The 13,082-nt window shown below is 42.1% G+C and overlaps 1 protein-coding gene across 3 annotated transcripts; it reads right to left on the reverse strand.

Annotated features, from left to right (window-relative positions):
- Nucleotides 1-96: 96 nt before the first annotated feature.
- On the reverse strand, nucleotides 97-13,046 carry LOC132336095 (saxiphilin-like). Of its 3 annotated transcripts, none has more exons than XM_059863218.1 (18): nucleotides 12,930-13,046; nucleotides 9,692-9,828; nucleotides 8,064-8,227; nucleotides 7,605-7,704; nucleotides 7,043-7,219; nucleotides 6,702-6,864; nucleotides 6,539-6,603; nucleotides 5,759-5,916; nucleotides 5,099-5,285; nucleotides 4,794-4,942; nucleotides 4,498-4,588; nucleotides 4,126-4,194; nucleotides 3,727-3,909; nucleotides 3,294-3,450; nucleotides 2,511-2,593; nucleotides 1,514-1,698; nucleotides 993-1,179; nucleotides 97-705 (listed from the first exon to the last, which is right to left on the reverse strand). In XM_059863218.1, the coding sequence occupies exons 2-18, from the start codon at nucleotides 9,744-9,746 to the stop codon at nucleotides 656-658; spliced, it is 2,223 nt and encodes a 740-aa protein (XP_059719201.1). In that variant the 5' UTR covers nucleotides 9,747-9,828; nucleotides 12,930-13,046; the 3' UTR covers nucleotides 97-655. The 3 variants fall into 3 exon arrangements, with proteins under 3 accessions (XP_059719201.1, XP_059719200.1, XP_059719202.1); XM_059863217.1 differs by having other exon boundaries at nucleotides 12,923-13,040; XM_059863219.1 differs by lacking the exon at nucleotides 97-705 and having other exon boundaries at nucleotides 1,053-1,179; nucleotides 1,505-1,698; nucleotides 12,923-13,040.
- Between the last annotated feature and the right edge of the window lie 36 nt (nucleotides 13,047-13,082).

A 13,082-nucleotide genomic window follows, 5' to 3' on the forward strand; every position in this document is an offset into this window, starting at 1 on the left:
TCAGAGAATCTCAAATTCAAAGTGTCAATATAAAGTAATATTTGGAGATCTTGACTAAGAGGAATATCCACTGCTGCAAGCATCCAGTTCTGCTGGCTATTAAATGACTTAATACCTTTATTTGTGAGAAAATATGTTTTGATTTACTAGTAAAAAATCATTGGTTAAAGAGTATAGATGTGCATTCAGCAGGGGCTATCTAGCTGCAACCAAAATCACAGATAGAGGAAGACAATGTTGCAACTACCAAAATGTTAGTTGATAGGGGTTTTTGCATGGAAACTGTTTATAAGACAAACAAGGCAAAATGCTACCAACTAACCTGTGCCACTCCTACCAAGTCTGTATTTCAGTCCATGGTATTGGCCCTGCTCTTTCCTCAATGCTGATCCTAGTTCTGTGCTGTTGGTTGTGATGTTCCCCATGCTGCCATGCTCCAAAAAAGAAAGGGATAATATATGAGTAGTATTACATCACCATAAACATAAAATCTGCTGGGAAAAAAAAAAAAAAAAGACAAGGAGGTGTTCAGCATACTTTGCTGGAGATGACTGTTTCCTTGCTGATTGCTTTGGATTGGTTGGACTTGCATGTTTTCCTTGTTCTCAGCAACGATGCTGATGTTATGTGCCCTGCAAAGGCTCTGTATGAGCTGTCAGTTGGATGAGGATGCACAGATATCCTGTTTGCAGAAGTCCAAGATGCCTGCAAACCAGTAAGAAAGTATACATTTACACATGCTATCAGCTTCAAGAGTAGTAGGTTCTTCAGATCCTATTCATTAAAATAGCAGAATAGAGGTCAAATTCTCCTTTTGAATTGCAGTTACCAACTTCATCTCACAGAAGTCTAACACAGGACTCCCTAGAAATTTGTTATGAATAGGATTAGGTAGAACATACTTCTCCATTCAGTCTAAACAAAAGGGCCAGAGCTGTGCACAGAAGGCTGCCTGCTGCAATTCTAACTCTGAATTAAGAACTGGACTTTACCTGCAGGTGTGCAATTAAACACTGATTCTGCCAGCTGAACGAAAGACTCTCCAAGGATCTCCTGATAGCTCAGGTGACTTGCAGGAACAAGGTACTGAGTGGTGTCTTTGAAAAGCAGATCACTTTCACCATACTTCCACGACTGAAACAGTTGGAATTCAGAATCCAGTTTGCTTCCCAGAGATTCCTGAACAGAAAAAGAATAAAATTTTCACAGCTTGGGTCATTAATAGTACTTGTATCTAGCACTGTTCATATTAGTACAAAAAGATGCACTTTTGCAGTCTCTTACTTCTCAGAAAAAGTATGGTCTCTGTGGAATGGGAACTTGGGAACTGGGGCCAAAATACCCCTTAAGAGAATGCAAATAACTATTTTCTCAGTCTCCTATGCACATTTTTAATTCTTTTGTATTGGATATGAAGGCACTAGAATATAAAGCTTTCCATCTTGAAAGGGTTTTCAGCAGCTGAACATAACAAATGGCAACATGCCAAGCTTTTCCCTGTTACCTGTCACACCTGAGATTTCAGTAGGAAGTCAGAGATTTTAGTGACAGTGACTGGTCGAGTCATGACTGTGCTGGGGGGAACAGGGCCAAGGTTACAGCCGGCCCATTCTGTGGCTGCGGCGCGTGTTCCGTCCGGGCACAAGAGTTCAAAGTCAGGGGGGCTGTAACCTTTTGCCCAACCAGAGCTGCCCAGATCTGAAAAGAAAATGAAGCAAAAGGTAATCCTTTTGAAAAATTACAGCAGAAGAGAGGGTGAATCTCAAATAAGATGTTAAAACTTGAGAGGGAGACGTTTAGTCAATGTGTTCAAAACAAACACAGCGTGCTATGTGGTCATTTCTTAGGAATGCATAAGGACAGGGTAGTGTCTTCACTGAGGTCAGAGAACTTAAGCTGCACCTATCAACTAAAGCAGAATCATATCAAGGCATATGAACAGCATATCATGTCTCATCTGCATCTGTAACCACATCCCTTTCTGGAAACAAAGGGATTCAGCCTACATGCCCTTTGCTTGCCCAGACAAACTGCTAATTGCTGCAGGAATTCCTGTGGGTTTCCAGCCCCTTATACCTTCAGTTGATTTTAGAGAGATTCCTCTCTTAGAAAAGTCTCTTCTCTTACTGAAATTGCCTAAAATAGAATTTTATTTTGCTTTAATGAGGGTTCCTTTTCTCCTTGACTCTAAGAAAAACATATTCTGGTTTGCCTTTTAAAGGTGTGAAATTTAAAGCTTCCAGAAATTTAGTGCAGTCTCCAAGGATGATTATCCCAACACACATCTTTGCACTGGGTGATTGCTCTTCTTTCCTCTCTTACAGTATCTGTTGAGCTTTACTGGAACACCTACATGCAGAAAGCTTCTAGAAATCTTCCATTTACAAACACAACTTCATGGACCTAGATTAAACCTGTACAGGTTGATCCTCATGAGTGATGGTTGCTTTGTGGGAAGTAACTGACATTAATGAACATTCTCAAAGGAAAAGAGAATATCTGCATCTCACCCTGTATGTTCTGGAGCAGGTTTGAGTGTTCCAGGAAAGCTACATCTCCAAAGCTTCTTCCACTGGGATTGCCAACTAGGCACCTAGTGCAAGAAAAAAAAAAGGGATCGAAGACTGCACGACATGGTGACTGATATTTGGACAGTCATCTGAAGCTAAAATTGGAGTAGCTGGAAGTATCCCTCCCATCTGTAATCCCTTGGAATATGTCAGTGATCTCAGCATAGAGATTTGCTAAAACAATCCTTTTCATTCCTTACAGCAGCTTCCAAGTCAAAGCTGCTGCACAATGTGCACCTTCACCCATGCCTAGGCAGGAAAGAGAATGGAATTCAACTAAATACATTATGTACATTTCATAAGAGTGCTTTCATAAAAGTTTCACCTTTAATAGTCTTCTCTGCCTCTGTCTTCAACTATTTTTTTTTAAATCTCTTTTTTAAAAACTCTATTTAATTATCTCCTGTATGCTACACTGCTTCTTACCACAGCACCTCTGCTCTCTGGTCTTCTTTCATCCCTTCCCTTTAATGAGTCAGTACCAATGCTCCAAGCCGTACATGTTTGGAAGCATTGCCTTGCTCTGGAAATGGTTTAATGACCATTTTAAACCAGCAGTCAGCTGAACATTCCAAGGCAACTGCAACCAAAACAAAATACACCCTAGCAAAAGTTTATACAGACAGATGCCTAACAAATAGGGAAAAAAAATCTTGCAAAAAAACCCAAATCAACAAAATAATAAGGCAATTCTGGCTGTTGCTCTGCATTTCTGACTCTCACCTGAGTGCTCCCATATTGCCATAGTAACGTTCATTGTGGCTTGCAGCACATCTGCTGGACACTCGAGCTCCTTCCACCTCACCATCTCCAATGCACACCTTGCACAGGTTTCCATCTGCTCCTGGCATGCAGCCCTTCCAAAAGTAATTCTGATAAGCTGAGTAAAGAAAACTGAGATGAGATTAAGGTAAGGTGTTCCCAAGCCTCTTCACATATGGGAAAAGACAGGAAATTTCATCCTAACAGCTAGCAAGAAGAGGGCTAAATAGTGTGACACATAGTCAAATACGAAGAAAAGCTGCTTCAACACCCTCTGAAACTGTAGTCATCACTTGCTGGTTGGATCCTCATGGCCCCATTTCTATTTTACTCACAAATTTAAGCTTCAGATTTTCATGGTCTAGCTAAGAAAGAACCCAGAGGCAGCCCTTACCAGAGGCAATATCACAGTTCTCAGTGTCATTCTGCTGAGCTCCCACTGTGTATCTGGACAGAAGTAACCATCCTCCAGGACTGTACAGGTGACTGTGGCAGGATCGCCTTCCCCTGAGGTTATGGATGTGAATCTGTTTGGCACTTTTCTTAGCTAGGGCAACAGCATAAACTGGTGGTAGTGCTGTGAAACAATGACAACAACCAGTTATACCAAGGCAATTCAGTATTCCAGAAGGGTACAGCCCCCTTCCCTCCCTCATCTTGTCACAGTATCTTCAGTTACAGTACAGACCTACACTCTTTGCTTAGCCACAAAGTTCTTGTCCTTGCACAGGAAATTCTATTCTAAACCAACACACAAATAAATTCCTGCATAACGCCTACAAAGTTTTATTACCTTTCTGCTTAAGATGAATTAGTTTCCCTGTTTTCTCCATGGTCTCAGCTGCTGGGGCACAATCTCCCCCTGGAAAAAGAGATAAACATTAAGGATCTTGCAACGCTGTCATTCCTCTTACATGGCAGCATTCTTCAAAACCCCTGTGATCGTCTTCAACCATGTCAGCATCTTTGTCCCTTTAACAGAAGGGATAAGATAAACAGACCAAATGCTAGAGCCAGTTAGTGGAAGAGCTGGGAAGAGTATTTGGACATTTATACTGACTCCTGCTTCCATCACAAAACATCACAAACTGTGGAAACTTAACTATATTCTTAACAGTACTTTTTTGATTCCCTCTTTTCTTGATAAGGTCACATGAGAACTCACCATAGCATTCTGCAGCTACAGGCACCAGCCCACATCTCCCTGCAATGTACACATGTGTTGCGTCCAGGGTGACTGCATCAGCCTCACTACTCTGCCAGCAGCATTAGAGAAAATAACAAAAACAGGATTTGCATGAATTGAGTATCCAAGCAGCAGGACTTCTCCACTGGCTGAAAATTCCCCTGCATAAATTCCCTCTCATTCCCACTTACTCCTCAAGCTAGTTTTCCTCTCCTTACTTCAGACAAGACACACACAGCCTGTGCAGTCTTACACCCTGAGCAGGAGTCTCCTACCTTGATCATTTCAATGCATTTGGCCATGGAAGTTGCCTGGACACAGACCAAGGGGTCGGATTTGATGTTCAGTGCCCACTCCTCACATTTGCGAAGCTCAGCATCACTGATGCAGCACCAGCGCACCACGCTGTTGTCCAAGGAGCTCCCTGAAACGGAGGCAGATCACGTCACCAGTGCCACCAATCTGTGATATGTTAAAGGGATTTTCAGGCAAATGCATTTGTGCCTGGAGGGAGGACTAATGGGGAAGGAGAGCTTTCTCTTCCCTTTCCTTAGCTATAGTCCCCTGGAATGGTTCTCACCTTCATGGCCAAGTCCCTTAAGGAGAGCTACATAATCCAGACCAAGGACATAGGCAATCTCCAGCTGCTCCTCGAGAAGCTGCAGGTGCTGAGTGGCATCTCGGAACAGCAGGTTCTTTCCCCCAAAGGGGGCTGAACTGAAGAGTTCAAATCGGGCTCTTTCCTTTCCTTTATGCCCAAAGAGGCGCTAAGACAAGAACAACACTTTTAAATGGCAACAAATCTGCTCATTGTTCCAGCATCAGGCAGCCTCAGCCCTCCATCCCTTTGTATCAGTGGTCAACATATCAAATACTATTTATAAATTGAGAAAAAGAGATGAAGAAAAGTGAGCCCTGTCTGAACCTATGAGTCTCCCTCAGCTACATAAAAATTGATTCAAGTTCCATGGCAGGATGAACATCATTAGCCATTTTCCAGTTTGCATGTTATGGCATCTTCCCCTTCTTTACTGATTTATTCTCAGCCTCCTATAGAAGAACACTTTAGAAAAAAGCAAAACCTTATGCAAGATCCTTCTCCCGAACAAACAATTTTTAGCACTTTTTTCTTGAGAAATATATAGTTAGTGTGAATAAAGGCAACCTGGGTCATGATTGCCACACAAAGATGAAAGAAAAAACTGTGTCTGGACATAGACAGCTTATAATATTAATTCACTTGGATCATGCTAAGAAATTTGTTGGTGATCTTCTGGAAGTTTCTGCGGGTGACAATGCCGCGGCCAGGCCCCTTGCCCAGGTTACAGGTGCTGTATTCAGTCAGCTCAGCTGTGGACCCATCAGGACACAGGAGTTCATATTCCTGTTGTTCTGTCTCTGAAACAAGGAGACACTCATCAATCTGTGACCAGAGCCATGACTTGCCACCAGGCACAGAGATGGAATAAAAAATGTTTTTCAGTACAGGTTGCTAAAGGTTATGCTGGCAGCAGGGTGTACCAAGCACACTTGGGAAAGTTGTCTTTGGTACTTCTTATAACAAAGAGAGGGACCTCAGCCAGAGCTGCTCCAAAATACTCTTTAAGCTATACTGCTGTAAATACATTTATTTAAAAATACTTACCTGCAAGTACTACTGGTATAGAGCTCAAGTGAGTTTAAAAGTACAAGGCAGGTGTACAGGAACTTCACAGTTATGCAGCTCAATACGCTGAATTTGAAAAGGAATCTTGTAACTCGGGCAAAGCAAATACTGACAGCTAATGAAATCACCTGTCTGCTCCCATTTTAAGAATCTCCTGTGAGCAAATCATTGCTCACTCATACTTTCCTGTTCTGTTTCTTTCTGAGTTGGATGGAGGGCCAATAAATACCCCTGAACTGCTTGCAGGGATTGAATTTTCCCTGGAAACAACAAAAATATAGGCATATCCCTCAAACATCTACACAGGAAAGAGCACAGCCAGAGATTAAAAGAAAACTGCATTTTTAAGATTACCTGTGGCACTCATAATTCTTAGATGATCTAAAAAGGCAACATCTGCCACTCCATCCTTCAAGCACCTGCAGGAAGACAAATGCCATCCTATTAACATTTCACCTGGCTTTCCTACTTTAAAAGTTCTTTTTTCCCCAGAAGTGAATTCAGGCCCAGAGCTCACCTGAAGGCTCCCTCGGAGTCATAGAAGGGTTCATTACTGCTTGTCTCACAGAAGTGGTTCCTGTCTCTGACATAGGATTTTTGTCCTTGGCAGAGAGCACACAACTGGGGAGCAGCAACACCAACCCCAGGGATACAGCTTGCATTGAAATACTCACTAATTGCTGCAGGTGTAGGGGAAAAAAAACCAAACAAAACAAAAAGAAAGAAAAAGTCAAATGGGAAAAAAAATCAGAAAAAGGGCCAAACGTATCATGGACATAACTAGTTCAGCCTACATCTGCTGGCATTTCAACTGCATTTGCTGTGGCCAGAGGTGGTCCTATGGCTCCTATCACCTACCTTGGCTCAGAGGTTGGGCCTCATCCCAGGGAAGATAATTTCTTGCAAGGAGAAAGCCAAGGGGAATATTCCAGCCCGATGTCCACCTGGCTGCATTGTGACAGCTGCGCACACCTCGCAGATTCTGGATATCCAGAGCTCCTCGTTTGGCAATGGCCACAGCAAACACACAATTTCCTGCAACAGCACAAAGTGTGTAACAGAAAAAAAAATTCAATTCTGCAGCTTCCACCTCTGAAGGGGAGCTGAATTACTTCAGTGAACATAGGTAAAGAAGAAATTATCTTAGGGCCATTCAATGTAGGTACTCGTGCCAGGAATTTAACCATGCTACATGGCACCTGTCAAACAAACAATGCAAGTTTGTCAGTACCTCAGGCAGAAAGGCTACTGGGTACAAAGCACCACTGCTATTTTATTCACCATCATTAAATATTTTAGAAACAATTGTTAACCACCTTCATTTTCCTACAAAGTTAATAAAACTTTTTTTTCAAGAAATCTAGAGCCATTTCTTAGCCAAATCAGAAGGATAGTTTATTCTTCAGCTTTACCAGCCTACCTTGATCATAGATCTCTTTTGCCACCACTGCCAAACCGTACAGCTTTACAGCAGAGTAAACATCTCCAGCATCCAAGGAGGCAGCATCTGCTTTATTTGCCTTTAAAACAACAGAAAAACCCTCAAAACAAATGTGTTTACAAAGAAACAAACATAAGGTTCAAGACCACAGTTTCTGCCTCAACAAATTTTAATTTAGTAGTTTTCTTTTGCCTATTTATTTCCAAGCAGCTTTCACTATTTCTTAGAGATTGCAAAGACATTAGCTGGGGTAAAACAGTACATCTGGCAGCATGCTCACAGGATTTAATTCTTGCCTCTCAAGTGACTGTGTACTTTGTCATTTAAGCAGCTCAATTATTTCAGCATCATTTCATTTTCCCATAGTTTCTGTTTACCAGTTACTTTTCCAAGAGGATTTGGACACAAAATCAGTTTTTAAAGTCTTTGTGAACTCACCCTGATTTTATCAATGCAATCATATGTATTGTGGGCTCTGATGCAAGAAATCCTAGTGAAGGAACTGGCAGTAGTGAGGGGCAGCACAGCTGTAAGCACTTTGGAGAGCTCAGCACACTTTCTTTGTTCCAGGTCAGAAAGGGTGCACCATCGAAATTTCTTCCCTGTAGGGTCAAAAAAGAAGTCAAGATTTGTAGGATTTCATTACAAACCCTCAGTTTAACACCTTATGGAAGAGAGAGGTTATTCTATTTTATTTAACTTCCCAATAGCTTGATTGTGCTCACTCACACACTCAGAAGCACCCAAGAGATGTGCCCACGAGTGACCAAGGTCATTTTTCCCAACATGAGGACAACATTTTATGCTGAATCTTTAATATGTCTCTTTGCTTCCTTTTGACTGAAAGCAACCAAACAGTTTTAGGCAGATTTTTCAAGAATCAGCAATTATTATGGCAAGATCTTTTGCCACAGAATCTTCCTTGCTTCAACCCTAGTGAATTTTAGGTAAGGCTGCCACCCAAAATTAGGAGGAACCAAAGGTAAGGATGTGTTTATGGCTATGGCCTGTTTTCCTGTTGGCATAGCAAGAGAAGCAATGGCACTTACAAGGTAGGGTAACCACCTTCCTGTTACCAGAGTGAAGATTTTCTCCCAACAAGTCAACTGGGAAGTGACTCTCTCAGAGCACAGACCTCCTAACCTTGATGTAAACATGCATTCTCTGGGGTTTATCAGTTTTACTGCTGCCCTTGGTTATCAATACAGGCCATTCTTTTAACCTTTGCTCTGCTGTTTCCTCTGGTGCTTTCACACACCAAAATGATGCAATTAAGGGTGGAGGTGAAGGTGAAACTTCCTTTTTCAGAAGGACTTGGAGGCTTGGTCAGTTTAAACCAACTATAAAGCTATATTTTAAAGGAATCCAGACATGCCAACAAAATTTCCTCTTTTGCTTTAGGCAGCAATTACTCCATCTTGTATTATTCCTCTGAAATATATCATCATATGCATCTCCAAGAAGATACTAGACATTTAAGGAGGAAAAAAGTGATTGTTGTACACAAAAATAGCATGCAGTTATGTAACTCGAGAGAATCTTAAGCCATGTAATGAAAACCAGGACTGAACACACAGAAAATGCCACAATAACTCTAACATTGTCATTTCCAGATGTTTAAGCATTTGACTCTCTGGAGAACTATTAATACTAGCAATGTGTACAATTAAATCATTGAAGTTTTTATTTCTTTGAGCATAGCATCAGACATTAGTCCTCCACTTGTTTTAGTGTTAATTCAGCACAATTCCATGAAGAACCAGAAGAGGTTTTAGAGGGGAGCAGCTTGAGGTCCCCTGCTTCATTCTGACACTGCTAACGAGTACACAGATCTCAACTATTCAAAGGAAACAAAGCCTCACTGAATTACTAAGGAAGTTGTGTATCAAGCTGCTTCAAAACTAAAAGGTCACCATCTGCCAATGATCAAACAGAAAAAATACAGGCACAGCTTTAACTGCAACTTCTTTCTTTGCACAGAGGAAAACAAAACCAAAGCATTTATTAGTTTGAATGTCACCCACCCAGAGGCAATCCTTCTCTCTCCCTCTCTGCATCAGCCTTACCTGAAGCCAGCAAAGAGAAGGTGATTAGGACAAATAAAATCACTGTCTTCATCATTACAGCTGTTCAGCAAGGATCTTCTCTCTGCCCTGAGCTCTGCCTTCTCATACCAGGAATTCCACAGTGATTACCAAAGCTTCTGGAAGATAACAAGGGGGGGTTTAGACATCAACGAGGATAAACCAAGATTTTAAAGAACAAACTGTCAGAGGATGGTATATCCTTGTATGCAAAGGAGAAAGGGACAGGGTCTCTTTCCTACCCACAGATGGAAAATATCCATGTATTTTCTGCTCTATTTTTATCAGACACAGAAAGAAATGTAAGCCTCTGCTTTAAAAAGAAATAGAACTTCTGCTGTTCCAAAAGGCACCCAAAGCCTTTGGGAGATGGGCAAGATTTACACCTAACTTACAAAAAAGATACATAAAACTAAGTGAATTATCCAAACTACTCACCATATCTCTTTACAGAATCCTGAAGGGTCCCTCTTAGCTTATTTTTTTTTCACCTGATAATGGCTTCTCTACTGAGTAATTTTAAACAAAAAGTAATCCTATGCTTTCCTAAGAATTCAGAACAGACCTGGGACAATCCTGACTGTCTTGATTCTCTTCATTCCATTCCAGCCCAGCAATCTCATCCAAACTGCTTTATTCCCCTATTCTCTAATGCTTAACCTGAAGTATCATTACCTCTTAACTACTCTACAGCAGCTATTAACATCATTAATTCTATAGCAGAAAAAAAATTATATATATCTTATATAAGAGAGAAAAAATAAATTTATGTATGTATTATATATAAGCAGAAGTGTCTGATGATGTATAAAATATTGTTAATATGGTTTAATCTTTTCTTTTCAGGAAAGAAATAACTGTTCCAAGAGTTCTGGAGAAATAGAGTCTTTATCCTACTTTCCTTCTTCATTTTACAGATCCCCCTGGTGCTTTATCTACTTCATGTATTTTTGCAGATACATCTCCCAGATTTCTTTTGTTGCCTCATGTACCCTTCCCTAGTGATTCAGTCATCATTCCCCACCTGCTTCTTTCACACTCACGCATTGCACATCTCCTGAATTTCACAATTTCCTTCTCTAGATCTGCAACATTTGTTGAGGTGTTGCTTCCCACTGATCTGATCACAGAAGGAGTTACACAGAACCACAGGATGGTTTGGGTTGGAAGGGACCTTAAAGCTCATCCTGTTCCACCACTCTGCCAAGGGCAGGGACACCTTCCACTAAATCAGGTTGCTCCAAGCCCCATCCAGCCTGAGGCATTCATTTCTTCCTGCACTGCCTGGAACAGAGGCTAGACAGAGTTAAAGGAATGGAGTGGGTGTTTATTAAAAGGCCTTCAAAGGATACACCCTGGGCAGTACAAGAGCCTGGCCAAGGCTGCACCCAAGATGGACACAAGATGGACAACCAGTCATGAGTTTTCACACTTTTATAAGACCTGGTCCATTTACATATTGGGGTTAATTGTCCAATTACAGCTTCAGTCCCACCCTCCCAGATTGCACTCCTCAATCCTCCATTCTTTACACTTTATGGGCCTGAAGCTGCAACGGTGTCCTTGGTTCTCAGGCTGGACAAGGATTGTTTTGTCTGACTAAACTGTGAAGAGAACTTGCTAGCACTTTATATGAAGTTCAGAGCCACACACTACGGCAGCACAGAATCTGGAAAATATGAAAGCTTAAACTTAAGGCATCACCTGAACAAACATTCTCAAGCCCCAAGGTCTCCAGTCTCTCATTTACTGGAGGAGCTGTGGTATTAATCTCCTCTTTGACCTGGCTCAGCTGCACAGGCCTAACACAGCTCAGTACCCTTAGGGAAGTAAGTTTTATCCCTCAGTGAGTGCAGTCTATATAATCTCACCAGATGTTAAAAACCCCCATAAATCTAGTAACAAGACACATGATAAAAATAATTTTTAAAAAGTTACATGTCCACATATTTAATTTTAATTCCAAGGAGAAAGATTAGATTAGGACAGATTATTAATCAGTTTAGCCTTGTGACAATTACTTTACACTATAAAAAAGTGTGTTACTTTTAACTGCACCTTAACCTCTGAATCACTTCTCAGTCAATTCTGGGGAAACTTGTCTGTCAGACCTACCAGTGGGGTGCTCTTACACATCAAAGCTAATGCTTCTTGCAAGGCCTGTACCAAAGAAATGTACCAAAGAAATGTACCTAACAACAAATCCCACCTTCGTTGAGGTTTCACTTTGTGCCAATCCTACCATTATGTAAAGGACACATAAATCTCAACAATTTAGTCAGCTAATAATAGGACTGTTTCTGGAGGTCTGTGTCTGGATTTCCCCTCAAATTTCACATGTTTAACAATGAAAGGCTTTCCTGTACATGCTTAGGATACTTATAGATACTACCACCTACGGTGATGTGAAAAAGAGGCAGAATCACATGAAGGTTTTTTTCTGACCAGGCCTAAATGAAATATAGGTTTCATTTAGGCCTGGTCAGGAAAAAATACAGACATAAATCAGGAATTTAAATTAAATTAATCAGCTTGCCTGAGGACCATGTCCTAAAACACTAAGGATGTGGGAACACAGGCAGGACTTGAATTCTTTTCCTACTGATTCATCATATGAAACTACCCCTCTGCCACCATCAGACAGGTAATTAGCTACTTCCCAGCAGTATAGCATTTATTCATCTAGGGATGCATCTAGGAGAGTGAAAACCAAATAACCTCGATAAAATTCACTCTGGGCAGCAGGCAGCCAGGCAAAGGACACCAGAGGAGGAATAGGTGTTACCGCACTACCCCACCAGACACCTCACTTGGAGGAACAGCATCGTGTCTGTCCCGTGCCGTGCGTCCTCTCCCTAAATCCCTGCCTTAATATTCCTGATGGTCCCACACCTGGGGCAAATACCTTACCTGTGTGCCAAAAGCAGCGCTGAAAAGCAGCAGAACCCCACCTGCCTCATCCTGAGCTCCCAGCAGCAGCGCCCACAACCCCTTCATGGGGCAGCTCCATCCCCATAGCACAAACCCTCAGGAGCCACCACTCCGTCCCCACTGTACATCCCCAGGAAAATTCCCCACATCCGTCCCCTCAGGGCCGGCCCGATCCCCACTCCACATCGCCTCAGCGACGGCCCCTTTTTCCCCCGCGCTAAGAGAACAGCCCTCCTCACAGATCAACACCCCCCCCCTCCCACCCCCCCTTTGAAGAACAACCTTGCACCCGTATCCCCATTCCGTCTCCCCTCAGAAATGAACTCCTCCCTTCACGGCGTATCCCCTCAGGAATAGCGCCCCTCACACCTCCCGTGCCCGGCAGCGCCCGCCCCCTCAGGGCTATGGTCACGCCCCCTCACGGCCATGGCCACGCCCCCTC

Source organism: Haemorhous mexicanus, chromosome 19 (assembly GCF_027477595.1).
Source record: "Haemorhous mexicanus isolate bHaeMex1 chromosome 19, bHaeMex1.pri, whole genome shotgun sequence".
Lineage (NCBI taxonomy): Eukaryota > Metazoa > Chordata > Aves > Passeriformes > Fringillidae > Haemorhous > Haemorhous mexicanus.